This window comes from Epinephelus lanceolatus, chromosome 9 (assembly GCF_041903045.1).
Source record: "Epinephelus lanceolatus isolate andai-2023 chromosome 9, ASM4190304v1, whole genome shotgun sequence".
Classification (NCBI taxonomy): domain Eukaryota; kingdom Metazoa; phylum Chordata; class Actinopteri; order Perciformes; family Serranidae; genus Epinephelus; species Epinephelus lanceolatus.
The window spans coordinates 12,192,234-12,219,628 of record NC_135742.1 but is presented as its reverse complement, the minus strand read 5'-3'; the positions used below and the strand labels follow the sequence as shown (position 1 = coordinate 12,219,628).

General features: G+C 39.3%; 2 protein-coding genes across 2 annotated transcripts in view; both read right to left on the bottom strand.

Moving 5' to 3' along the window:
• The window catches only part of shoc1 (shortage in chiasmata 1), a 20,874-nt gene extending 3,278 nt beyond the window's left edge, over nucleotides 1-17,596 (bottom strand). The window contains exons 1-26 of the mRNA XM_033619637.2: nucleotides 17,559-17,596; nucleotides 13,745-13,820; nucleotides 13,523-13,652; nucleotides 12,993-13,080; nucleotides 12,691-12,875; nucleotides 12,439-12,601; nucleotides 11,904-12,009; nucleotides 11,697-11,820; nucleotides 11,499-11,603; nucleotides 9,359-9,488; nucleotides 9,046-9,140; nucleotides 7,964-8,209; nucleotides 7,416-7,871; nucleotides 5,667-5,876; nucleotides 5,343-5,531; nucleotides 5,132-5,224; nucleotides 4,491-4,672; nucleotides 4,338-4,410; nucleotides 4,070-4,139; nucleotides 2,985-3,160; nucleotides 2,787-2,892; nucleotides 2,073-2,184; nucleotides 1,688-1,809; nucleotides 1,499-1,586; nucleotides 1,147-1,278; nucleotides 716-865 (exon numbers count right to left, since the gene is read on the bottom strand). Coding sequence (XP_033475528.2) covers nucleotides 716-865; nucleotides 1,147-1,278; nucleotides 1,499-1,586; nucleotides 1,688-1,809; nucleotides 2,073-2,184; nucleotides 2,787-2,892; nucleotides 2,985-3,160; nucleotides 4,070-4,139; nucleotides 4,338-4,410; nucleotides 4,491-4,672; nucleotides 5,132-5,224; nucleotides 5,343-5,531; nucleotides 5,667-5,876; nucleotides 7,416-7,871; nucleotides 7,964-8,209; nucleotides 9,046-9,140; nucleotides 9,359-9,488; nucleotides 11,499-11,603; nucleotides 11,697-11,820; nucleotides 11,904-12,009; nucleotides 12,439-12,601; nucleotides 12,691-12,875; nucleotides 12,993-13,080; nucleotides 13,523-13,652; nucleotides 13,745-13,820; nucleotides 17,559-17,596 — 3,645 coding nt within the window. The remainder of the gene's footprint in view (nucleotides 1-715; nucleotides 866-1,146; nucleotides 1,279-1,498; nucleotides 1,587-1,687; nucleotides 1,810-2,072; nucleotides 2,185-2,786; nucleotides 2,893-2,984; nucleotides 3,161-4,069; nucleotides 4,140-4,337; nucleotides 4,411-4,490; nucleotides 4,673-5,131; nucleotides 5,225-5,342; nucleotides 5,532-5,666; nucleotides 5,877-7,415; nucleotides 7,872-7,963; nucleotides 8,210-9,045; nucleotides 9,141-9,358; nucleotides 9,489-11,498; nucleotides 11,604-11,696; nucleotides 11,821-11,903; nucleotides 12,010-12,438; nucleotides 12,602-12,690; nucleotides 12,876-12,992; nucleotides 13,081-13,522; nucleotides 13,653-13,744; nucleotides 13,821-17,558) is intronic.
• krt1-c5 (keratin, type 1, gene c5) lies at nucleotides 17,203-27,395 on the bottom strand. The gene is made up of 9 exons (XM_033619019.2): nucleotides 27,177-27,395; nucleotides 25,833-26,227; nucleotides 25,384-25,466; nucleotides 22,948-23,104; nucleotides 21,508-21,672; nucleotides 21,293-21,418; nucleotides 20,546-20,763; nucleotides 20,016-20,044; nucleotides 17,203-19,361 (listed from the first exon to the last, which is right to left on the bottom strand). The coding sequence occupies exons 2-9, from the start codon at nucleotides 26,217-26,219 to the stop codon at nucleotides 19,246-19,248; spliced, it is 1,281 nt and encodes a 426-aa protein (XP_033474910.1). The 5' UTR covers nucleotides 26,220-26,227; nucleotides 27,177-27,395; the 3' UTR covers nucleotides 17,203-19,245.

The following is a 27,395-nucleotide window of genomic DNA, read 5'->3' as shown; positions in this document are numbered from 1 at the left end:
GCTTCGTCCAGTTCCGTCCGTATACTCGGGCTCAAACAAATACAGCTCAACAAAGAAATGCTGTTCCTCCTCAATTTCAAAGTCTTCAGACATGTTGGGCTGTCCTTTGCTAAAAGACCGTAGTGCAAATTATCTTTTAGCGACTGTGGTTACTGCTGTCTCCCCCTGCAGTGCACGTGTCACGTGATGTAAACACGGGTGAGCAAAGCTCATGCTTTTGCTGGTCTCGCGCAAGCGCGCACACGTGAACGCGGAGCACAGAGAAGCAGTCAGAGCTACAGGCTACAGTGAGGCTAAAAACAGAGTTCAGATGACATTTTTCGAAACAACTTTTTATGTCGGGGCTGCAGCACACTTAGATCACTACGCATGAGCAGTATGGAGATACTTTGTGGATTCAATTTTGTGTTCTTGGATGTTAGTCTGGGTCGCTGTCTTCGCCAGGGCCTCCATCAGCATATGGGTGAGTAGATAATGGCTGAATTTTCATTTTTGGGTGCACTATCCCTTTAAGCCACTTAGGTTTTTTTTATGTGATAACACTTTGATAAAACTTGGGAAATGCAAAAACGCATTGCTATTTTTAGCAGAGCTGCAACGATTAGTTGATCAATCGTTCAGTTGACTGAAAGAAAAATAATTTTGACTATTTTGATCGACTGCATCCATGTCACAGGTATTTCGGCTGTAAAAGTAGTGATATATCTGTGATCACCTTGAGGACTTTATGTGGCACCTCAGGGAGCTGCTCCGTCAGCTGAGACAGAGAGGCCCCCAGAAGCCACTGGATGGATGGTGCTCTCCTCAGCATGCGCTGACCTACCAGGGGGTTAATGCATGGGAACTTCAGCAGACACTTTTCCTCCTAGAGGGACAGGAAACAACAGCAGCACAAAAGCTCTTATTAGAAGAGTTTTGGGCGGGAGGAAAAAAATGAAAGCCATCTATGGTGTTGAGTTGCAAGGTATATGTGTTAAGTAATAATACCTATAAATAATAAGAATTCAAAGCTCAAATTGGAGCCACAGCAGAGGCCTTTCTTCAGGCATTTTACACTTTAAGTAGACTGCATGAGTTAGGCTCAAGTAGCTCATGAAACCAAAGAAGAACCAGACAAATCTGTGTAACTTGTTGTGTACAGATCACCTCTGAGGGAATCACAGTCAGCCAATCTCTGTCCAGGTAGCTGAGAGGATCCTTCTCACTGGCCATCAGGCTGTGGAAGCAGATCTGGCTGATCCATTTGGCTATTTCCATCACCTCAGACACAATCAGCACCTGAAAAACACAAGCCAAGAATAAGTGGTTTGTATTGTTGTTATATTATAGAAGAATAAGATGTGGAGTTTAGAGCAATTCAAGTCTTGGTTGAAGACAACTATTTGTATTTAAATGATGTGGTGAACTTTTCAGACTGAGATTTTTTGACAGCAAGGACATTTAGTTGAAAGAACATATTGAGTTGAGGGCAGAAAAATAAATCATGTTTGTTTTCTGCCTTGATGTCTAGATCCTCTGACTTCATGCCGAACAGCACCAGAGACGAATAAATCAACACCAAGTTGCTGAAAGCTTCGCTGGTAAATCTGCCAACACAGCAACGGACAGAAGCAGTGACAGTGAGCTTTTGTGTACAAGATGCATGTGTGTGTACTGTATTTACATATGTATGTGTGTGGACACTGACCCTCCTCCCTGGCTGTCTCTGCAGTGCAGGATGAGCCAGCAGCAGTTATATTGCAGTGAGAGAGCAGTCAGCCTCATCACTACTCTCTCACTGGCTTGCTCCTGACACAGCTCATCCTCCTCCTACACACACACACACACACACACACACACACACACACACACAAACACACACACACACAGTTGAAGAATTATTTAGAATTAGTTGAAGTATTAGTTGTTGCTTTCAAGATGGAAATTTTGTTTTTCAGCATTTTCATGCAATACCCAATAAGCTCAGTAGAGGGAGATAAAACAAGGAAAAAATTCAGCATCATAATGGATTATTGGGTGTGTGTGTGCGTGCGTGCACTGAAGGATGCAGTATGTATCTCTGCCCCTTGTACCTGAATGAGGATAGCGGTGCTTTCGTCCACTGTGATCACAGCGTAGTGATCGGTCCCTCCAAGCATCTGCAGGGATGGACAGTGGCTCCTCTCCAGCACAGTTATATTAAACCTTTAAAACAACACACAATATGGTATTTAAATGATAACTTATCACTGGCAAATATGGTAGAAACACAAATTTTCAAAAGTCTGCTGTAAAAATAGTGTTGGAGAGATGTATTCTTTAAATGATATGATGAGAAATGATAATAGAGATAGAGTTGTATAACCACTGAAGTTGAGACAGTAAATTGACTGTGAAGTGTCAATTGCATGAGTCTACAGTTAATGTGTGAAACTTGCCAGTTGTACCAAGTTACATGCCCCACTGCATGTAGAGCTAAGAATTGCATGCACAGCTCAAATTTTACATGCACTACTGTGAAGATGCATGTGGTATTTCAACCTCTGAGAGCATAATCTTCCAGTGGATCATATAAAATGTAGATTATGGTGCAGGTTTGTGGTTGCCATGGACTAATGATGTAAGTAAAAAAATACTAAACCATTTTATGAATCGTAAAATTATCAGACTATTGATTTTTGGTAATATCATGTCTAATTAGTATTGTCTCAATGTGGCAGTGTAATGGAACTTCAGGTATGTATCATTGTTACTAGCTGGATATCATTTAATATGACTGACTGGATGAGTGGGGGGAAAAAAGTTACCCTGACTCAAGTGTCTGTAACAGCAGTGGACAGTTGAGAAGTCCCTCTGTCACAAACAACACATATGGAACATTGTCCTCCAGGCACCACAGAGCTTTTTCCTCCTCTTTTGAGAAAAACACATTAACAGAAAAAAAAAATTCAAACAACACATAACTGAACAACTGTGTGAGTAATGTGTATTTGGTGGCAGCTGACCAGTGTGAGTGATGATGGTGTTGAAGGTGAGATGATTTATACTCCTCTCTAGGCAGATGGTGGCCCACGGTGACTGGCCTGGATGGTTGTACTCCACCACCAAAGAGAAACAGCTCCAGGGGAAGTCGGGCCCTATGTGCTGCTCGTACACCACCACACACACACTGTCGCACACGCTGGCGGAACAGGATGGGAGTGAGAAAACACTTTGTTCAACATAACACAGCAGCTTGAAGTATTTCCTTTAACACAACAAAACAATCACCATTTAGTCCCATAAATCAAAACACCCTTGTTACTTACTCATAGAGTAGGAGTGAGATGAGGAATGACTTGATTTTACTTGTTCTTAAAAAACAACCTCAAACTAAAAAGTACTTTAATTATTTGCTGTATATGTCATATTAGTACCATGGTATTAAAGGTCCAGTGTGTAGGATTTAGGGGAATATATTGGCAAGACTGAAATAATTTATATTCAGTATGTTTTCTGTTTTTTAATTTTAAATACTCTTCACAATAAGAACCAGCATGTTTTCATTGCCTTAGAATGAGCTGTTTATATCTACATAGGGAGCTGGTCCTCCTCCACTGAGTCTGCCATGTTGTACCACCATGTTTCTACAGAAGCCCAGAACAGACAGACCAAACACAGACTATAGACAGAGCCATTCACGTTTTTGCATTGGCCAACTAAGTTAGCAACCCCTCAACGATGAGCCTTGTCTGAAAAACACTTTTTTTTTTTAACCATAAACTGCTCTATTTAGCCTTTTTCCCAGTTTAAATAACCTGGGGTCTCATTTATGAACATTGCATGCGCACAAAACGAGGCCTGAAAGAGGGGTACGCCACATCCCATGCAGAAGTTGTGATCTATAAAAACAGACTTAATCGGGGAAACTTTGACCCATGCTTAGGCACATTTTGGAGACGGGAAATTGGCGATGCAGATGGTGAGGTGGGCGCCTGATTGCAGAAATTATATATTATATATATATTAAATATTTTTTGGCACACGCCATTTTTGGTTTTGTCCATATGTACATTTTTAAATGCTGATAAAACCAACTGTTCATTTTTACCTGCTGACCACACTGGCACCATTCAGTTTTTTCTTGTCCTCCTCAGGACAAATCGCAGTAACAGCAACACCTGAGACGACAATGAAGCAAACACACTTTGTGACACGTACGTGATCATGTGTTTATTTGATGTAAATCAATTGACTGGATTCCTTAACAAAAGTTTATATGTAGCCACAACACTTGTTCCCACAGTGGCATTTAGTTTATTAGTAGTGCTGTTGTAGCTGATTAGTGAAACTTTTCTTTTCTTCTAAGAGTTGCTCACCAGTCACTTGGCTCAAGCTGCTGATGATTAAAGAGCTGATGTCATCAGAGTCGACTGATATTATGACAAGAATCTACAGAAAGAAAAAATCAACCAGGGTCTCAGTGTTTCACAGTTAAACATTGAAATGTGATGAATGTTTGTGAAACTGACTTTCTCCGCAGTGCTCTGTCCTGTCCTGCTGTGCAGCCATGCAGCCAGCAGCTGCAGCATCTCCTGCAGTTTGAAGTTGGACTCCTGGTTCTTCTGACTGAGGTGGAAGATGATCTGCATCCTCTTCACCAGCTGCTTCAGACTTTGCTCTGCACACGCCTCAGCTGCCTTAGTCAGGTAGTCTTTAGCGCAAGAGGAGACAATAATCACCGAAACATCACAATATTGTATACACCATGCTACAGTTAGGGTTGGGAACTTGTTTAAACACACACAAATATGAACATCCTTACAAGTGTGAAGGCCCTGAAAACCCTTCATTTTCATTCAGCCTTATATCGTGAGTGATGGTCAGTTATGGTTAAAAGAGAGAGTCAGAAATAGTTTGTTAAAATAATCTGAAGTGGACATCACTCAATTGAAAAAAAAGTATTTCTTTGCAAAAATTAAATTCAAATTAAAACTTTTTGAGAGTTTTTTAGTTGTTTAGTTGTCAGCAGTGTCAAGTCAATCAACTCTGGTGAAACTCTACCCACACCGCCCTGTTAAAGCAAATTTTAAGTGTTAAACTTTGTGTATTTTCTGTATTTACTAGTAAACAGTCACAATTTGAAACCCAGATATCATCAGTTTATACTGACCCAAAGCAGTGCTGAGGTCACACTTCAGCAGCAGCTCCTTGAATGTCACCAGCATGTGAATCAGAGCGGCCTGGTTGAAAAGCAGCTCCTGATCTGTATACAACATAAACCAGCAGTGGGACTTTACGCCTTTTCTAACACAGATTTATGAAATTAATATCTTAGTTCTACAATGAATGTGTTTTTTGGATTATGAAATGTTATTCTGTACCTCTGACCAGCTCTTCATTCTGTGTCTTGCAGAGTGCCTTCTCCTGCTGTTTGAGGAGGAAGTGTGTTTGGTCCGGGGCCAGGCAGCTGAAGTCTCCCCATGCCGGGAAGTTGAGCCCCAGCTGTCTGGCAGAGTTTAAACAAGGCTGAGCGAAGGCCAGTAGCTCACAGTGGGCGCGCTGCTGGCTGTCTGCAGTGAGCGAGAACACCAGGGGATAAAATAACAAACTTCTAAACCATCTGAACCGTGCTCTTCTCCACAAAGGACAATTTAAGACACATGGTTTTGTATATTTTCACTGAAGGTAGCGTGAAAGTGTCATACCAGTAGCTTGGACCTGTACGACTCTACTGTCCTGAGGGATGGACTGACAGACAGGTTGACTCGTCGACTGAAAAGCTGCTTTCTGCTCTCTAGTAGCATTTCCAGACACACTACCGCTTATATATTTTGGCCTCTGATCTGATCTTTGTATCTTCTCTGGAGGAGGCTGATGATGCTGGGATGGAGGAGTTTGTTGGTCCACGTTTGGTTCTGATAAAAAGAGGATGAGGTTAAAGTGTGCAGCATGAATGTATCTTTAGATCATGAGTAGAGTAAGGTATGTATTCAAATGAGGTATCTTGAACTTGAAACAAAAAAAGGTTAGCATTTTGGAGCCACCTTCCTGACTGTTGAATTTCATTTAATAAGTTCATGATAACTCAGTCATGTAAGGGGGATGCTAGTATGTTTAACACTTTAACTACTGATTAGTTACATAATCAATTGAAGGGACAGTTCTAACTAGATGGCACTCGGTTTGTGGTGCACAAAGCACCTAAAAATCAACAACAAACAACTGCATCATTGCGCAGAAGGAACCATGCATCTACTCCTAGCTCACCTTGCACCACTGAGCTACCTACTGTCACAGTTCAGCCGAGCCATTAACATGTACAATTCACGATGTCACAAGTACAAGCCTCTTGTCCATGAGTAGATGCATGCTTCCTTCTGCACAATGATACAGTTGGCAGGTGTAGATCCATAGAGAGAAAATAGTTCCTACATGACACTGCTCACAACAAGGTCTGTGGATTATCTTGAGTAACCGCGTCATGATTTCTGGAAAGAGACATTGCTGTTGAGTTTTTTGGGTGCTTTGAGCACCACAAGCCGAGTGCTATCTAGTTCTGTTATATTTAAGAGAAGGCAGACGTCTGTACAGCTGATATCTCCAATGCTCAGCAACTCATTGATAAATAATAGCACTACAGGTAAGAGGAAAAATATGTATTTTTGATTTCGGGGTGAACTGTCCCTTTCAGATGTCGTCTTTTGTGCTACCAACAGTACAAAACCCAAATATATTCAGTTTTACTATAGACTTAAAAAGAAATTTGAATGTTAACATTTGAAAAGCCCAAAACAGAGATTTTATCTTAAAAAATTGCAACAACTAATCATTTATCAAAATTCGCATTAACTTAAACTTGATTGATTGACAAATTGCTTTGGCTCTGTGTTATTTATAATTTTGTTCAGCAATAAAAATAAAACATTTAAAACCACGTACATAAATAATGTCAAGTACTATGTGGGGACTTTTATAGTCACATTAAAAAAAAAAAAAACATTGGTGGGCACATTCTTGATATGACCACTAGATGGAGCCAAAGTTTTAAAACTAAATCATATCCTCAATGCACATTTCTGTTGCCTAAAAAAGGACCAAAAATATATTTTGCCCTCAAAAATATTGATGAAAATCTTAACAAAATAGAAAAATAAAATGTTTCCAAAGACTTCTTAGTACCATAAAGGCTTAAGCTGAAAATCATCAATTTCACTATGTGGTTTTGATATCAGTATGTCCAGCTAATGTTGATCCTTTTTTTTACCGACCTACTACTAACCTATAATTCATATATTTTTTATAGCAAGCATACAAACTAAAAACATCAAAGTTACCAGGAGAAAAATGTATAAAAGTACAGTTGCAAATTATATTGAGGCTTTTTTTTTTTACAGAGATACACTTAATAAATGCATCATCTGTGTTTTCATTTCAACCACATTATCACAGCGTACCTGGAGTTGAGCTCTGAGGTGTTGTGGTGACTGGAGCAGTCTGCTGAGATCTCAGTAACATGAAGGTGGACAGAGGATCCAAGTCCTTCTCTGGTGGACGTCTCTTAACCAGTGGACCTCTGGGATAGTCTCTGAGGGACGCCGCTCTCTGCTCCACCTTGTAGTCATCTCTACCCATGTTGAGGACGTTCTTGCGAGCAGAAAACATGGCTGCAACTTCTGAAAACCTCTTGTCTGAAACTTGATCTCTGATGTTGGGTGTAGATTTTACTTCCTTATTGTCTGTGTTGACGGCCTGCATCAGGAAGGCGTTCTGAGACATAACAGCAGCTGTTTCTTTTTGAAGATGGGCGTCGTCTGCGAGAGCTTCAGCATGAAAAGCAGCAATTTCAGATTTCTTCAAGAGAGGTAACTGAGTTTTGTTTGTGGGGTTCTTCAGGATGGATCTGAGTGGGACTGAAACCAGAGGAGGTGAGATGATACCAGAAATCTGCTGCCACATTCATTCCAATCTTCTAATAAACCTAATAAAATAAATACCTACTCACTCTCCACATGTTCAAGTGACAGTTTTTTGAAATCCTCCATCTTTTCCTCGTTGGCTGGAGGAGACTTGCACCTCAGGCTCTCTGTGAACTCAAGGCTGCGGCACAAGTACACCTGTGGAGCTCCTGTCTCCACCTGTAACTGCAGTTTTTCACCACTGTAGACGAAGCTTTGATTCTCCGACTTCATGACTTTACAGGCTTCAGACAGCGGCTGGAAGTCGATGGCTGCTTCATATATATGTGGCTCTGTGAGACAATACAGCAGATTAAATATTTAATGACATCATTTGTAGATTTATTTGTATTGTAGGTCTCTGTAACTGTCAAGATTAGAGATTCAGTAACCACATCAAACATGTAAAGACTCAATTCTACAACAGCACTTCATATTTGTCAAAATTTTGTGATTAATTAACACATTTCACAATAAAGTGTTTAAAAATAAGGTTCGCTGATACTGTGAATAAATAATGCACCAGCAAACTATCTTCTTCAAATGACTACTTCTCAGGGTTGCACTGCAGCAGGAGCTGAGATGTCCTGACTTATAGTCTCGTCAAAATCTAAAAACTCAGACAGATGAAACTTTGTGAGGCTTTGGAGCTTTCTTTTTGTTTGTGCTGAAAAAAAAAGACATCTGGTGGTTTGATACACTTACAACAGCCCTTCAAGACTGAGGTAAAAGCAATATAACATGGATTGTCCATGTGAATTCTGTACTGTATCTCCACTAGGATCCAACAGCAACTTTACTTTTTGCACTCAGGGTGTTTGGGGCTGGACAGAGGGTAATGATATTATATCATCATGCTAGGATAGTATCTTAAATTGCAATATTTCAGCTTGGTTTGGTAATTTATCAGTCAAGTCCACACAGCAATGAAAGTGATGGGGGTGAGGGAGCAGCCCCCACAATTGTTTATTCATATACATATTTTTATGTCCAAGACAAATTTCCCTAGGGACAAATAAAGTAAACTTGAATTTTAAACATGCTGCTATTTGTGAAGTTTTAATCTTATAAGCTCTGATTCAACATCATGAAAACACTGAACAATAAACCTGTAAAACTTAATATGTACCTGCCAACAGAAAGCCCACCACAAAGTTTGGATGCTTCTCCGCCATCCAAAGTGCTGCCTCCATCTCTTCCTGAGCTTTGGCCGACACCAAAGATCTACATGACGATCAGATAAGTTACAAGAGCTTTTCTACATACTTATTTATTGATTTATCCTCTGTATGTGTGACAGGAGAGTTTGGCATTTAAACTGAGACCATGTTTAACTATCAGCTATTTTAGTTAGTTTTCTTCATTAACTTGGTAATTAGCTCTTTATTTGTAAGTTCAGTGAAAATAAATTGTGACTTGTTTAACCACATGTTGTCACTTACTGTCTGCAGAGCTCTGACATCTCTTCTTCCTGGAGGTCACATGTAGACACACAGATTTGGGTTTGACTTATCTTGGGAGTCGGAGTCAAAGTCACGTCCAGCTCCATTTCAGTCAGAAGCGTCAGTCGTCCTGAAAGGAAGATTAAGTTTAATCACAGGTTTACAGCAGCAGCTGACAAATACTTATGAAAAAGAGTTGTAGCTGCAGTTGGTTTGTCTTTCAGCCACATTCGAATGCATCAGTCGCTGCATTGGCTCCCCGTGTGTTTCAGGATTGATTTTAAGGTTCTTTTACTAGTTTTTAAATGTCTTAACGGTCTTTGGCCATCTTATTTGCATTCAGCCATTATGGCCCTCACTTATGGAACAGCCTGCCGGAGAGCATCAGGACTGCAGAGACTGTTGATGTTTTTAAAAGGAGGCTCAAGACTCACCTTTTTAATTTAGCTTTTAACTGATTTCTTTTACTCTTTTAATTCTTCTATTATATGTTTTAAATGATTTATTTTTAAATCTTTATGCATTTTAGTCTCTAAATCTTAATTTATTTATTTATTTATTATTATTATTAATATTATTTTAATCTTTAACTCTTTAATTTTTCCTAATCTCCACACCATGTGTGGAGTCCACCCCGGTCTGTCTGGTCGGGGTGGTCTCTGTGGCGGCGCTCCCTGTGGCGGCGCTCCCTGTGGCTGTGGGCTGTAGCGCCTCTCAGTGTGGATGGCTCCCCATAGGTGGTTCTTTCCTCACCTGGTTCCTCAGTGCCCAGTCATGTTATTGACTATATTGACTGTGTGTGTGTGTTTATATGTGGGGAGGGGTTTTCAATATGTATGTATTATTTTTGTTTGTTTTTATGATGAAAAGTGTATGAAAAGTGCCATATAAATAAAGTTTGATTGATTGATTGATCAGTGGGCAGTGGAGGAAAAAGTAAATTTACAGAGGTGCAATTTTGAGTATGTGTTCTTTACTTAAGTATTTGTATTTTATACCACTTCATACTTCTAATCCACTTCATTTCAGAGGGAAACATTATATTTTTTTAGTAGATTTATTTAACACTTATAGTTACTTTTCAGATTTAGATCTAATTTAGACATGTATGGACTTGTTTGACGAATTTATCAAATATGATGTAATATTATAGATTAAACTATCAAACTGTGTACAAAGCGATGAAATAGCTTCACCTCAACAACTCTACAAAATGTAAGCACATATTCAATGTAGTCAGTTACTGAATACAAATTACACAGCAATTTTTAATAATTAGTACTTGTAATCCATTGGATTACAAAAAAAAAATTTAATCTAATCTGAATATTTCTGAATTCCTACAAAACTGAACATTGAAAATTGTGTACCTTATATTAAATAAATTGACACAGCAACAAAAATGTGAGTTACACAAATACTCTTTTTTTATTTTTAAACATCACAAAAAAGGATCAGATATATTAGAAATGAGCAGGTGAATTTATTTGAAGCCATTCAATATCTGGAGAAGATAACAGTGTAATGCCATTTGCAGATTCTTAAATGTAGGATCCTTCAATTTTGTTTTGGGTGTCTAGATTCGGTGCTTTATTTTTTTTTCTTTGTTGTGTTTTTTTTTTCCTTATTTGTATATATTCTAAAAGACAACAGTGTCTATCGGTTTTATAAATGCACTAATTATCTAATCAAGTAATCCTTGGCAATGTTACTGTTAGATAACTACATTTTTTTTCCAATGTAATCTGAGCTGATTATAGTTATTTTTTTATAATCTGTTTACAAAAACCTGATAAAATGTAATCTGCCTGACCATGTTTATACATAAATAATAATGATCCGATAACATAACACTGACAGGGCCAGTCTGTCTATGAGTACCATTAATTTTGATATTTTAAGTACATTTTGTTGGTAATTTTACTCAAGTAAAGTTAAGTAAAATGTTGAATGCAGGACTTGAGAAATTGAGTATTTTAATAGTGTGGTATTTCTACTTTACTTAAGAAGTAAATTATTTGAGTATGTCTTCCACCACATCTGATGAGTATTAAGTGGTAGATTTATATAAACCAGCTGCTGTATAAAAGATTTCTGTCCAAACATGTTGTTCTTTATGTTTTCTCTCTGTAACTCTTACCTGCCAGCTCTGACTCCATCAGGCCTCCATCCATGCTGCGTTTTTTACTGGCCTCCTCTGGTGCTTCATAATGGGAAATGTCCACTGACACTGACACATGTGAAGCTGAGAGAAATGTGACTCTAGTATATCAGGTTTAACTTTCTGACCTACTGTGCAACTGTACTTATCTTATGTAAGTTATATATTGATCATTACCTTTATGAAGCACATCCAGGACTGGAGGCTCCTCATCAAGCTGTTCAGGAGCAACATCCATGTGAGTACAGATGTTTGCTTGGCTCAGACTCAGCGTGTCCATGGCAACCGGCAACAACAGATACTACACAGAAAAAAGTTTTCAATTTTAAAGTCTTCCTACACAAGAATTCCTACATTGAATTTGTCATTTTTATTACTAGTTACCTCGTCTTTCATCAGTGACTCTTTACCAAACTCCTCGTGAATGTGTGAACTTGACTGAATGTCGCTGGTGCACACATCAGGAGGTTTTTCATAAGACGCGTAGTGCCTGAAAAGCAGCAGTGGAAAGTAACTTAGTACATCTACTCACGTACAATTTTGATGTACTGGTACTTTGAGTATTTACATTTTCTGCTACTTCATACTCCAACAGTAGAAGTACTTTTTACTCCACTACATTTATTTGATACCTTTAGTTACTTTGCAGATTCAGATCAACAAATAAATTATGATGAAAGATTAAGATAAAACTTGGTTGATCCTCAGGGGAAAACACATTTAGTCACTAACCCACTATGTTTATCATAAATATTACCAGTATTATGCTGCAACATTTCTGGAGCGTTGTGCATAATGACCACTACTTACTTTTGGTACGTAAACTATATTTTGATGCTAATACTTGTTGGTAATTTTAAGGTGCAACAACCTCTTCATCACATAACTATGAAACACATGTCAGGATGAACATATACACCTGAATATGCCGTCTTCAGTGATAACATCTCCTGTTGAGCTCAGCAGAGGGTCAGCCACAGGAAGCGTCCTCAGACGGGACAGTTTGGGTTTAAGTGTGGGTAAATGCCTCTTAAAGTGTGGCAAGTAATCAACAGCCATGAGCTCCTCTGGCAGGAAGAGATCTGTGACAGAGGAGAGACGATCAGTGAAAATAGACAATACACTGTACGAGGGAACGATGAAATTAAATAGCTGACAGATGTTGAGTTACCTTTGTCCTCATTTTCATGTTTCATCTGGTCAGTCGTCCACTTGAAAAATGATTCCTGACATGGATTATTTATCTGTGACTCTTTTAAAAGGCAGACATACTCATCCTGGTCTAGATCCTTCAGTGAGTCAGGATTAGAGCTGGGGATCATGTCCAAGTTCACCTCACTCAGAGTCACTGTAAATCTGGAATATAAGAAAAACTTTTAATCAAAACTATTCATCTTGAACTGCTCAGCAAGTACGACTCAAACAATAAAAGATAAGGAGGGTAAACTGATGCATAGTGAAACTGTTTTTAACCTTTCTGGTGGAATAACTTCTTGTTTCTGGCCCAGGTCTTCAAGCACAGAACCACTGACAAAGAGTTTGCAGGTGGAGATCACCTTTCCTATAATAATACAAAACAATTAAAAACCCTTTGTGTTGATCTCTTTCAGGGTAGTCTGGTACCAATAAGTGTTTATGTACTACATTTCAGTAGGACTTTACTGGACTATGTTAGCTATCTGTCAAAGAGTGATGAATAATTTGCAGAAAGCTGTGAAAATAGCTTTTAGAGAAACTAGTTTTAGAGAGACTAAAACCTGAGTGGTTCCCAACTGATGGGTCCCAGTCCAAAAGTCCATTCACTTTAATTTCCTTCTCCCACAAATGATGCAGTTGGTGCACAATGGACCAAGGTAGAGATCTTGGGCTATATACTGTGTTAAAATTAAAAATAAAACCTCTTGCTGAAACATACAACATGGCAAAACCAGTAAATATGGTGATTCTTTGACCTTTGCTGGACCAATAGACCAATTATTTCTGTGGTTGGACCACTTGAATACCTCTGATCCACGGTGTCCTGTAGGTGACTTCAGGTAGTTTTCCACTGTGTGGGTACAGGTCACTGGTACCAGTGTAGTAAGGTGCTGGCAGTGCCAGTAGGTTCATCATTACCTTTAGACTGGTGGTGGTCTGAAATAAAGATATAAGAGGGAGGCAGGACAGCTTATCCTTGGGGTTTAATGATAACACTCTGCGGAAAAATTAACAAGTCACAACCTCACCTCAAACACATAATCCAGAGCTTTAAATCTGACAGCAGAGAAAGTCTGAGCTGGAAAACAACTGTCGTTTTCACACCTGTTAATATAATAAAAACCACAATTCAATCATAAATTAGCATATTTTTAGGAAAATATTAAATTCTGAATCATTATTTTTCTTAACGAAAACCTAAAATAGATCACTCTGAATAAGTAACTATTACTAAACTAAAATAAGGGAGTCTATCACAAAATAACTCTTTAACAGCAGCGTTAGCTAGCTTTGTTTAGCTAACGTTAGCTTAGCTAGCTATTACAAGTAAGATAGCAAATTTAGCTAACTTGTTTTCGACGAACTTTTAATTAATGACACTTTTCGATGACATTTAAGATTAACAGCATTAATTGAACAAATATAACTTGAATAATTAGACCGTGTTGGTTAAATTCAAACTTACATAACTTCGCTTTATTTTGGCGTTTTCTGAAAGGTGAAGTGTCAATCACGAGCTAATGAGCCAGACTCACTTTCTGAACTACAAAGATGGGTTTTAACTGTCACGCATGCGCTTTAGGGCGTGCGTAGAGCATCTTCAACTGGAGTTGAAAAGAATAATACTATTATTAGAATAATAAAATAAAATAAATTCTAATTGTAATAATCAATAAACAATAAATAAACAAGAAATAAAATAATCATCTAAAAAATGCTGTAATTATTTTATTTCCCAAAATTGTAAAAGTGCTAATTATCAGTAGAGTGACATTCCCAATAGCTCAAAAAGCAGTTACATTTTTATTCTATGTGTTTTTATTTTATTTTACTTATTTTTGATATGTTATTATTTTGTTTTATTTTTTTAAATATATTTCAGTATAATGTATGTGTGTATTAGATTATTTGCTTTAGGGTTATTACCTTACCTTTATTTATTTATTCATTACCACAACATATAGGTTCGGTTCATTATTAGTAACATGTTATGTCATTATCACTATTTTATTTGTGTATATATTTAAGTTGATGTATCATAATCATGTATTTGTACAGAGGGTAATGTTCACATTTTTCCACTTACAGTGACAAGATGCAGTAAATACATTATTTAGAATTAAAAAAAAAAAAGTTTAGAGACATACAGAGAGCATCGGAATCATCATGAGGGTAAAACTTATAAAACCCATGAAGTGCGTTTGTTTTGTTTTTTTTCTGTAGGGAGCAGTGAATGCTTTTAACCACAAGGAGACGCTGCTCACCAACTATCAGTAGAGCTGACACCGAAGATGTTAAGTGAATCTGTGCAGGCACCATGTGCAGGTAAATCTGCCCCTGTCCAGGTCACCAAATCTTAAACATGATATAAAATCATGAAATCAGACAGTAACACAGACACTGAGTCACTCAATCACTCCATGAGTTACTCTACATCAAACATGACAGCGTGTTCTGTTACGTTGCAATTCAAAGATGATCTTAAGTGAAAAAAGAAGACTTTGGGGTCAGGTGTGTCTCATGTCTTTTTTTCTGGGTTTCACAAAACAGCTGTTGTCTCCTCTGTGTGCCTGTAAATCTGCTGAATGGCCTCATGGGACAGTTAACACGTTAAGAGACTCCTAAAGGTTGATGGGAAACATCCATGTTTGGATTTGTACAAGTTTGTCACCAAGGTGTCAAAAACAATATCATTCACTGCTGATGACGAGGCTGCAGTTTAAGACTCAGACATTATCAGTGACATCTGACTCTGGGAATGTGTGTTTTCTTACTGCGTCATAGTAAAACTTTTCACACTGGAGTGACAAACTATAAAATATTCACATTGACATGACACTGCACAAAATGAGTGCTTACATAGGCTGAGGTTTCTCTCGGTTTCCACGTTAGTTATAAGTAAGTTAACCTTATTTATACTGTATAGCACCTTTCAAAGCTGAATTCCACGGGTGCACATCAAATAATAGAGAAATATTGTACAACAGAAATAAAAAAACAACATAAAACACTAGTGAGTTAAAAGTAATCAGTGACATCTTAAAATCTATTCTAAAACAAACTGGGAGCCGGTGTAAAGAGGCTAAAACTGGAGTGATGTGATCACTTCTCTTGGCTCTGGTTAAAAGTCTGGCAGCTAAAATCTGTACATTCTAAGATGATGAAAACATACACTCTCTGGCCATCTTATCAAGTAAACCTTGCTAGTACCAGGTTGGACCCCTTTTGCATTCAGAACTGCCTTAATTCTTCATGGCATACATTGTTAGCTGACAGGAGTGGCACCTGGTGTGGTCTTCTGCTGCTGTAGCCCATCTGCTTCAAGGTTGGACGTGTTGTTGGTTCAGAGATGGTCTTCTGCAGACCTTGGTTGTAACCAGTGGTTATTTGAGTTACTGTTGCCTTGAACCAGTCTGGCCATTCTCCTCTGACCTCTGGCATCAGCAACGCATTTTTGCATTTTCTCTTTTGGGACCATCCCCTGTAAACCCTAGAGATGGTTCTGTGTGAAAATCCCAGTAGATCAGCAGTATCTGAAATACTTAGACCAGCCCTTCTGGCACCAACAACCACGTTCAAAGTAACTTAAATCACCTTTCTTCCTCATTCTGATGCTCGGTTTGAACTTCAGCAGATCGTTCTCACCATGTCTACATGACTAAATTGTGTTGCTGCCATGTCATTGGCTGATTAGCTGTTTGCATAAATGAGCAGCTGAACAGGTGTACCTAATAAAGGGGCCGGTGAGTGTAGCTGCACTGTTCATACTGTTAGGGAGTTTTAATTTATAACAAAAACATTGTAATTTATAAGCTTTTTATGTTTGTGTATAGTCACTAGTAGCAGAAGCTCAAATAATTTTTGTGGAGTAAAAAGGTTTGTATTTTCTCTAAAATGTAGTGAAGTAAAAGTAGAAAGTGACATGGAAGAAAACACTCAAGTTAAGTACAAGTTGAAGTTGAAGTACAAGTACCTCAAATTTGTACTTGAGTAAATGTACTTAATTACATTCCACCACTGCAAACACACCCATCTGAGGAACTTCTCACACCAACAAAACACTTCAGTGATCAGCTACAAAACTCAAAGTCGCTGAAATCCCCAAATGACGATCACATTTCAAGACAAGAAAAGAAAGAAAAACAGTTTCACAATAAAAAAAACCCACCAGAATCCTAAAATGCTTTCAGCCCAAATCTCAGGTGGAGAAACCTTTGACATGATTTTAAACTCTTGTTGTTAAACTGTGAACTCATTGTCTCCATGTTGCCATGACACCTGACCTGTTCCTTCTTGTATCACAGTGACCCAGAATGACAACACAATAACTTTCATTCACTGTACCTTGGGATTTTACTTTGGCCTTTTTATTCTTATTTTCAGTATGTTGTGTCTTCATGTTCCAACATTACTTTAAGTCCTCTGAGCTGTTTGTCCACGTGCACACAAACTAACAGAGAAACACACTGAAACACAACACTTACACAAATACACAAAAGCCCGTCACCTGAAACTACTGTATGGAGGTTTTGTAGTTTCTGCCCTCTTGGTGCAAAATCTTTGTCTCTTCATGCTATTATGTTCCTGCAGTATCAGTTGAAGTTTCTGTTTCAGCTGAAAATGAGCAGGGACACTTTTCTTTCTTTTAAACACTGTTTTATTTATTGACACTGTACAGCTGCTTTGGTTGATTTGTTCCTGTCCATCATAAAACTGCAACACATTAAAACACTCCCATTACTTTTTTACAGTGACACTGTCGTGTACAGATAGATAATGCAAGATCAAGACATTTTCTAAAAGCTTCAGTCACTATTAAAGAAAATCTGGAAAATCACTTACTGGCTTTCATGCTGGGAGTTAGATGAGAAGACTTTCATGTTTGCATTAAATATGAAGCTACATCTTTTAATCAAACTCTCAGCAATAAAGCAAATAACCATAATTACCAAAAAATGAGAAACTATTTGTTTAAATTCAAATAAAATGAGCGTTAGAGCTCAAAAACAGTAGTGTCACAAAAACATCTGAATGCAAAAGGTCCAGGTGCTTTCTTTTTCCCGATGTTTCATATTTTGATGACTACAGAGCAAACTCAATCTGCTGTAGAAGACTGCATGTTTCATTCAGTTCCAGCACAATCTGCACATAAATCCTTGGACAAGCATTCTTAAACAGACTATTCAAACATTTCAGAGGATCATATATCAGGATTAAGAGTTTCTTCTTACATTTAGAGATCATATGTACAGATATATATAGGAATAGGTATCGGTCATCAACAGCTTTAAGGTATCGACCAAAATAACCCAGTACCAAGTTGTATTGAAACCTCTCCAGTCAAACAACACCTGCATTCAATCCTTTTTGTCAGATCTAGAAAAATGTTAAGTATGTCTTCTTTGATTTAATGTGACGCATAATTTGCCTTCTACTGCACCGCATAGGCATTACAGCAATTAGCCACAGGCTTGGTGGTGGTGTGGGAGTATCACTGAAATGGCGCATTTGTTATGTTATCTGTGACGTCCTTTTGATTATCATGTCATGATCATGTCATGATTATCATGTTAGTATCTTTACTGCCACAACAGACACACGTGTGCACACACGCAAACAAATCGAGCACTCTCCTTTGTAAGATAGTACATACTCTTAATACATATTTTATTTTTTTACTCAATATAATATTTAACAATAGAAAGAGACATTACTTATCCTGGACAGGTCACCAGACTATCACAGGGCTGACACATAGAGACAGACAACCATTCACGCTCACATTCACACCTACGGGCAATTTAGAGTCACCAATTAACCTGCATGTCTTTGGACTGTGGGAGGAAGCTGGAGTACCCAGAGAAAACCCACAGTGACACAGGGAGAAGACAAGACACTGCACCGCCATGCTTCCCACACAACCAACGGGATGTGTTTTTACAAAAGTTAAACCTTTTTCAGGCCGCTACTTTTTTTCAGCCTCCCCCTCCGGCCCCAGCACCAGAGCCTAGATATTCTACCCACATTCAAATTAATAGGAGAACTGGATTCTGTTTTCTTTAAAGCAAGGGCGGATTTGGTGTGAATGCAGCCATGCAGTCTGTGGTGGGGTCAAGTTAAGCATTTGACATTGGAGTTGGCTGTTGAGCACGCGGAGTTGCTGCCAAAATGTTCAAAAGTATGGCTATACTACACACACAAATGCTTCCATTCACATGACAGGTATCAAATGAAGTACTGTAGAAAAAAAAAGGTATCAACTGAAGCACTCTGTTGGTATCTGCATCACCCTAAGGATACTGGTATTGTAATGTTTCAAATGATATGCAGACCAAAAATATATCATGTTGCTGCAAAGGACTATAATATTTTAGGTTGAACTTATTTCCACACATTTCAGTCTATTTGGCAAACTTTAAGGCATTAAAACAAAAACATAATAAAAAAAAACCCCAAAAAGGTTGTGGTGATATTTGATCCACTTCAGGTTTAACAGACATCACTGCTTCTTCTCTTCACACACTTTGGCTCATTTTTTGTGCTCCTCAATCTGCTCCACCTCACTGGACTCGTCCACCACCTTGCCGTTTATCATGGTCTGAGTGACGACTTTTACGATCTTCCTGGTCCTTACGTCGGGGTCTTCTGTGGAACAGAATGAAAGCAGGGTCAGTAAAAAAACTCTCTCGGCTTGCAAAACAGCACTTACTGTAAAGGCGGTGTTCGTTTACAGTATTGAGGTTATGAGGCTGTGCTGAAAGGTAATATTTTAACAACTCAATACTCAAATGTAACCTAATGTCAGTAAAATTCATGCCAAAAAAAACACAAAAGGGAGGAAAAAGAGAAGAGATTGGATGTCAGTGATTTCAACTTCCATTGAGAGAATCATCATTTCTTTGGTGCTGTGTTTTGTCTTTTTCTGCTCTTATCAGATCCTGTGTGGGTGTCTACCGACCACACCTGAGGCCGGAATTCATATGGGCAAAAGGGAGAGTCTGGAAATTTTAGGAAAGGATTGGATGCTCCTGCAACATGTGGTCATCTGATCCTTTCCTACATTTTGCAAAACCTCCCTGATGCCCACATGGTAATGGAGCTGGCCTTGGGTGTGGTTATTTGACTATCCTCACTGGATCAGATAAGAGCGAAACACTGAAGTTAACAAACACAGCACAAGTAACCTGCTGTAAGATTTGCCACAGGACCATGTGAAGATGTGAGACTTTAAATAAAGAATCCTTACAGCAAATAACATTAGCATTCAATAAATAGTAAATGAAAAAAATCTGAACTTACTTTTAGGAGGTGGAGGTGTTTCTTTCACCCTGTTGGACAAAAGAGTATGAAAAAATTAAGCATAAATCATGTTCATTCAATATCTGATGCCATTAGCTGTAGGACACTTTAAAGAAACATTTCCATATTTTGGAAAAGATGCTGACTCTGCTTCTTGCTGAGAGTTAGATGAGAAGGTTGATATCAGTGACTGATGTATCTGCATCAACTAATGGAAGTCCTAATAAATACAATAAATACCACTCGCAGCTGCTGATGACTGAGGTATCGATCATCTAATCAAACTCAGACTCAGACTTTAACCTTTTCAAAGTCTTACAGTGTATAGTTGGTGTGTAAAATACATGTATATTCATGTTAACCACAAACTACATGTATTCTTGTGTAGCAAAAAGAAATATGAATATTAAAAACAGTACCATATTTGCAGTGACAAGATTTTTAAGTTCTTTTCTGAATTATACTCAAAAATGTGAAGTTATATGTATGTAATGTTGAGGACTGAGCATTGTTTCCTTGCCCTCACTTACATCTCCTCCCCCTCCAGCAGCCTCCTGTAGGTGGCGATCTCCATCTCCAGGTTCTGTTTGATGCGCAGCAGCTGCTCGTAGTCGGTCTTGTTGCGCTGCATGTCCAAACGCAGCTGAGACAGCTCGTCCTCCAGCTGGGTCAGCGTGGCCTGAAGACGGTCCATCTCCACAGAGTACTTGTGTCCTGTTTCTCCAAGGTTTCCCTCCAACACACCCACCTGTTACCAGAACATACAGGTATACAGTTTCAAACAATGTACATTTTTACCACCCAGTATTGCTTTATATGTTTACCTGTTGAGCTCATCCATTCACGGCCCCTCACCACTCATCCAAAGACACTTAACACTGTCAACGCGATAATATCTCTGCATTCAATATGGTGTGCTCACTATTAGGCAAACATCCATGAGCTATATTTGCCTCCACTGAGCAGCTCTATTTGCTGACCTGTGTTCACATGTAGCGGGAACACAGACAAAACCTCTGCTTGTTTGACTCTTCGTCTTGTCACACTGATTGATTATTGGGGCAGAATAAATTGCTGTGTACACTGTGCTGCTAAAAGCTATTTGTTGACAAGGAGAAAGCAGCTGTAATCTACAGATAACATGTGTCCAGAGGAGAAGGTGAGGACGAGGTTGAGCTCTAAAGAAGCAGAGGAATGGTAGCAAACATGAAACTTTATAAAATGGGTGATCACATACAGACGTTCACATATTCACCCCTGCACCCTGTGTACTCTACCTGCTTCCGAAGACTGTCGAGTTCGACCTCCAGCGCCTGCAGGAAACGTCGCCTCTCACTGAGCTCACTTTGGGCACAGCGCAGAGCCTCGTTGCTTTCTTTGACCTCCGACTGCACTGCTTCTAACTGCAAACACACACATTAAATATTTAATGTACAGTATGCAGTCCATACGTATTAATACCAGAAAAATAAGAGCTGATTCAAGCAGTGACCTTCTTGAGATACCAGGCCTCGGCCTCCTCCTTGTTCTTGCGAGCGATGCCCTCATACTGGACCCTCAGCTCAGCCATGATGGCCCCGAGATCAGGACCCTGAGCCGCATCCACCTCCACGTTCACCTGCTCGTTGGCCAGACGAGACTTCAATGAGTTCATCTCCTGTGATGAATTGAAGAGGGGAAAGGAAAAGCAGAATTTAGGTTATACCTCACAAATAGGACAACTTTAAGTGTCTAACTGATCCACTATCCAGCAGTGAAACAAGTATTCAGAGCCTTTGCATGAGTGAAAGTGGTCATACCAAATTACAAAAATACTTAAAGGGCTTCATTCAAAATCCTACTTAAAGTTATACTATGCAGGATTTTCCTGAAAACAAAGTATAGACTCGACTAACTAGAAGTGTGTGGCGGTGTATATTTTTTTGCAGCAACCCTGCCCTGTGCTTTTATTTTCTTATTTTGCTGTGTTTGGGACTTTCCTGAGCACAACAGTAGATGAGGTCTATTTTTATCTGCTAATCTGGGCCTGGGTCGTGGGGGCTGCAGGCCAAGCAAAGCACCCCAGATGTCCCTCTCCCGAGCAACACTTTCCAGCTCCTCCTGGGGGACCCCAGGTTGGTGTAGATTGACCAGTAAATTATAAGCTTCAACAAGTGAAAGGTAGTAAGGATATTTTTGTTTAAAAATACTAAAGAGAGAACAAATGAGGAAGTTTGGCAGCGCTAGAATTATGAACATTTTTTCAAAAATATGTTTAAAAAATCACTCTATTGCAAAACTACTTTAGTGCACTGAAAAATGCATCATGTTTTACAAACACAAAACACAAAGTGTATGTAAAATGACTAGTAATTTAAGGGGTCCAAAAAATGTACTGATGTAGATGCTGTGATGCTGCGGTGAACTTTAATTGTTCCTGACTAACCTCTTTGTTTTATTATTTTTTGTGATCACCTCAGTAAGTGCAAGATAAATATTCAAATAAAATCCATTGTGTTCACAGTCTACAGTTAACATCCTGGACACCACACCTCTCAGTCTAAACACACATATAATCCCAGCTGCTGGATGGGCTCAGATACTCCTGTGTTGTGTACATGGGTGTTGTCTTGAAGAACTATGGCTACAAAGACAAAGGGTGTGTATACACTTAACTGATCATGTTTCAGATACTGAAAACTGTTAAACCTTCTGCTACTGTGTTGCTGATAGAAAAACTGGAATGTTTTACAGCTCTGTGGTTTTGGGAGGACATTAATCATGTTCAGATGCAGTAAACTGGTTTTCATGCAGCTCAGATGACCCTCCGTGCTTCAAAGACATCCTTCGTTTAAACAAGACGACACCTGACAACTTGTAAAGTCATTATCTTGATGAGTCAACCCACATTTATCATAGTCTGACATGACCTTCACCTTGGCAGGGATCTCACCTCATCGTGATTCTTCTTGAGGAAGTAGAGCTCCTCCTTCAGACTGTCCAGGTCTCCTCGCAGAGTGGCGATGATCTGGTCATGGTCGGACTTTGCTCTCCTCAGAGCCTGACAGTCTCTCTCTACTGACTGGCACAGGGTGGCTTCTGCCTCCCATCTGCAGCAGGGAGAATTAAAATTAGAGGAAGGGAGGTCATCAGCAGACATGTGCAACACTGGTCCCAGTTTGTGTCTCTCATGCATTGTAATGACATTTCAGTTACAGTTTAAACACAAGTTGGCAGATTTTACAAAAACCACAAAATGTCATTTCATCCAGAATTTAAGCACCCTCAAAAAGTCTTCTGTTCATGTGCGTAATCAAATATTTCATTAGCTGCAACATTTATAAGATCTTAAAGAAGTTTTCCAAGTTGTGAATAATCCAAACAAAGATGGCTGCCAGGCGTATCTTCCACTTAATTCTTATGATGCATCAACAAAATTAAGTTTCAGTCTATGTTGATGTTGTATATCAAAGTTCATACTTGGGAAATTTTGTTTCAGCTCAAGCCTTCAATCAGATGATGAAGGTCATGAGATGCTCAGAAGAGAACTAGTAAGTGGATCCTGATTGAAGATGATTTTGTCAAACTGTATTAATGTCATTTTTAATCATTCAGAAAAAATATTTTCAGTTTTGTCTATGTGTCTTCCTGCTGTCATCTTTTAATCTTTATCTTTATTAGAAATAAACGTGCAAGTTAGTGAGTCTATGAGGACATTGGAAATACCTTTAAAACAGTAGTATGTGTTATTAAATAGTCCGAAGTGGATATTTTTGTCACTCAAATTTAATAATAATTGGCGGTGGCAAAAGTAGTCAGATTGCCTCCTAAAACCACACTGTAAAAAATACTCCATTACAAGTTAAATAGTTCAGCATTTTCAGCAGATCATACCTTAAGGTAAAGTATACTATATTTTACTTGAGTTGATATATTATGGAATTATTAAGGGTCTAAGGCAGTGTTTTTGCAAGAAAGCCACTTTTGCAAAATGACAGGAGGCAGGGGCCAGTTAATAAACAAACATTAATAAATAATTTATTAATAATGAGCGAGGCGAGAGGCAGGGTACACCCTGGACAGGTCACCAGACTATCACAGTGCTGATACATAGAGACAGACAACATTCACACCTACGGACATTTTAGAGTTACCTATTAACCTGCATGTCTTTGGACTGTGGGAGGAAGCTGGGGCACCTGGAGAAAACCCACACTGACACGGGGAGAACATGTTTGAGGGCTCCCCCACCCTGGGTTCAAAACAGGAACTCTCTTGCTTTGAGGCAACAATGCTAACCACTATGCCTGTGCCACCCTTTTTTGATACTCAAGTTCTATGTTGATGCCTTTTATGCAGTCTTGCAGTTTTTTACATTCAAAGTATTAAAAAAAAAATTCCCCATGTGCATCAAATTATTTTCATCATGAATTAGAAATTGACCCTCTGGTCATAGATTGAGTGTCACTGGTCTAAGGAGAGAGGATGTCATATGCTTTACAGATTGTTGAGATCCTTGAGGCAAAATTGTGAATTTTGCCTGCATAAATAAAACTGTCATGACTTGGTTTCAAATATTGATGCAATAACATAAAAGCAGCATTTGCTGAAGCTGAAGCTACTGTAAACCGCTTAATAAATGTTGCATGTTTTTTTTTTTGTATGTCAAATCTTAATTTGAATAATCACTAGTAACTACAGCTGTTAGATTAAAAGAACTATTTTATTTCCTCCGAAATGTAGTGCAGTAGATATAGAAAGTAGCATAAAATAAAAATACTTAGGTATTTTGGCCAATAAATATTTAGTACAAGTACCTCAAAACTAAGTAACGAACCACCACTGACGAGACTGAATCGACATGAGAAGCACAAACTGGAGATGGTGTAACACATGCAGCTGAGAACAGGATGCAAAAACCTTTCAGAATATAATCCCAGTATGGGTGCACACATGTGAAAAATACCATAAAAACTCGTGCAAAGATCTGCATGTAAGGTACACATGCACTTTGCTGCTAATGCCATAAATCATTGCCAATTGATGCATCACTCCTTCACATCAGGCCACAAAACATACCATCAACACATTGTGAAAACACCAGCAGAGGGTGGGTGTTTCCCGACTCTGACCATCTATCCCTCATCTCCACTTTGCCAACTCTGGACCTCAGAAACTGATGACGTCTCTCTGACCTGCACAATCTATCACATCCTGCGCTCACTGATGGCAATCTTCGTCTCCTGCGGGTGCCTGTGCACCGTGGGAATGGGGCTCTGATTTCACAGCCTGACATAAAGGTCATTTATTCACATTGCTTCACAGTCTGGCGCTCCCATGTGAACACTCACAGGCAAGTAAAAGAAAGGAACCTCTGTGTGACACTCACTTGACCCTGAAGTCATCGGCCGCCAGCTTGGCATTATCAATCTCCAGCATGATTCGGGCATTCTCCAGCGTCTTCTTTCTCACCTGAGCAGGGAATAAGGTGAGAAGTGCCATCAAGGAGATTATATGCGCTTTTTATAATGTTAGTGTTCTGGTTTGTTTTCTGCAAAATCATACATGCTCTTACAAAAGCACCCTGAACATCCAAATCCATCTGGCTGCAGGAGCTTTGTCCTGCCTCTCTTATCACTGGCTTTAACTAAGTTTCTTAAAGGGACAGTTCACCCCAAAATAAAAAAAAAGGCAAACATAATCTGAAGAGAAAAAGATGGCCACACATTGAAAAGATGGTCCCAGAAGTACACATCAGAATCGATGTGGTACAATTAAATGTGTGAAACAAAACTCTCTTGGAAAGCAAGTTCATAAATCTGATCATCAGACACTGACCTCCTGCCCGATGGCATGTGCCTGGGCCATCAACCCCTCGATGTCGTGCCCTTTTGGAGCCCTCTCCAACATGAGCTGCTTGATCTTCACCTCCAGCTCAGCGTTGGACCTCTCCAGTGAGCGCACCTTATCCAGGTAGTTGGCCAGCCGGTCGTTCAGGCCCTGCATGGTCTCCTTCTCACTGGCGGTGACACCGAGGCCGTTGATGGAGAGGCTGGAGCCCAGCATGTTGAGGCCGTTGCCCATTGAGACGGAACGGGACAGAGGCAACGTGCCCAGAGGGACAGGAGGCTTGGAGCGGATGCTGCGCCCGCTGTCCCTCACAGACATGCTGGAGAAGGAGGGCTGACGCACTGAGTAGCTGCGCATAGAGATGGTGGAGGCCATGGTGTCCACTGCAGGAGAGTCAGATGGAGTTTAATCAGTGCTCTTATGAAGATATGAAGTCTGCCTATCTACAAGGACAGACAGGACCGGAAGTACTGCTGTTATTTCAAGACAGAATCACAGACCTGAAAGGATGCATTTGCAGCAGCAATCAAGAATTAACTTTCTCTGTTGTCACTTTATGTCCATCTGTAGTTTTGAATCTGTCTGTAATCATTTTGCCTCTCTTTGTGGTCACTTCCTGTCTCTTTTTAGTCATTTTGTGTCTCTCTGTAGTCATTTTGCATCTTTGTAGTCTTATTTCACACTGTACTAGCTTTGCATCTCTTTGTAGTTGTTTTGTGTTTCTTTGTGGTTGTTTTGTGTCTCTCTGTAGTCCCTTTGCCTCTGTTTAAGGACATTTTATGTCTCTTTCTTTTCATTTTGTGTGTCTTTGTAGTCGTTTTGCATCTCTGTAGTCATTTTGTGTCTCTGCATAGTTGTTATGAATCCATTCAAAGTTGTTTTGCATCTCTTTGAAGTTGTTTTGAGTCCCATCGTGGTCGTTTTTAGTCTCTTTATGTAGTTATTTTGTGTCTCTCTGCAGTCATTTTGCATATCTTTGTAGCTGTTTTGTGTTCCTTTGTAGTCACTGTGCATCTCTGTAGTCTTTTTAGGTCTCTTAGTAATAATTTTGCATCCCTCTGTCATCATTTTGTCTCTCTTTGCCATTGTTTTGTGTCTCTTTGTAGCTGTTTTGTGTCTCTTTGAGGCCGACTGATTAACTTCCCAACAAGAAATGTTAACTATCACTTCAAACAGAGGCTCAGTAGGCTCCTCCAAGGCATCTCTCCATCTGTGTCAGAACAGCTGTGAGCTTTAAATCTGCTCCTGAGTGAAACTTTATCACTCATTCAGTGACATTAAATGGTCATTTAATGAATAACAAGAGTGGAGAAAGGACAGAATAGTACTTACATCGATCAGTTCTTCAGCAGGTCTTCTCTCGTGCTGCTTGGTCAGGTCAGACCCTGATGGTGCAAGTGACCGTTGTTTGTTGCTGGACCAGATTTCACAGGTGAGTTATTCTGCAGAGGCACGACTCTCTATGTCAGGGTGGAGCTACACTTGGTATGTCCAACCCCACAGCAACAAGGAGGAGGATGCAACTTGACACCTTGTGGAGGAGTGAAAAAA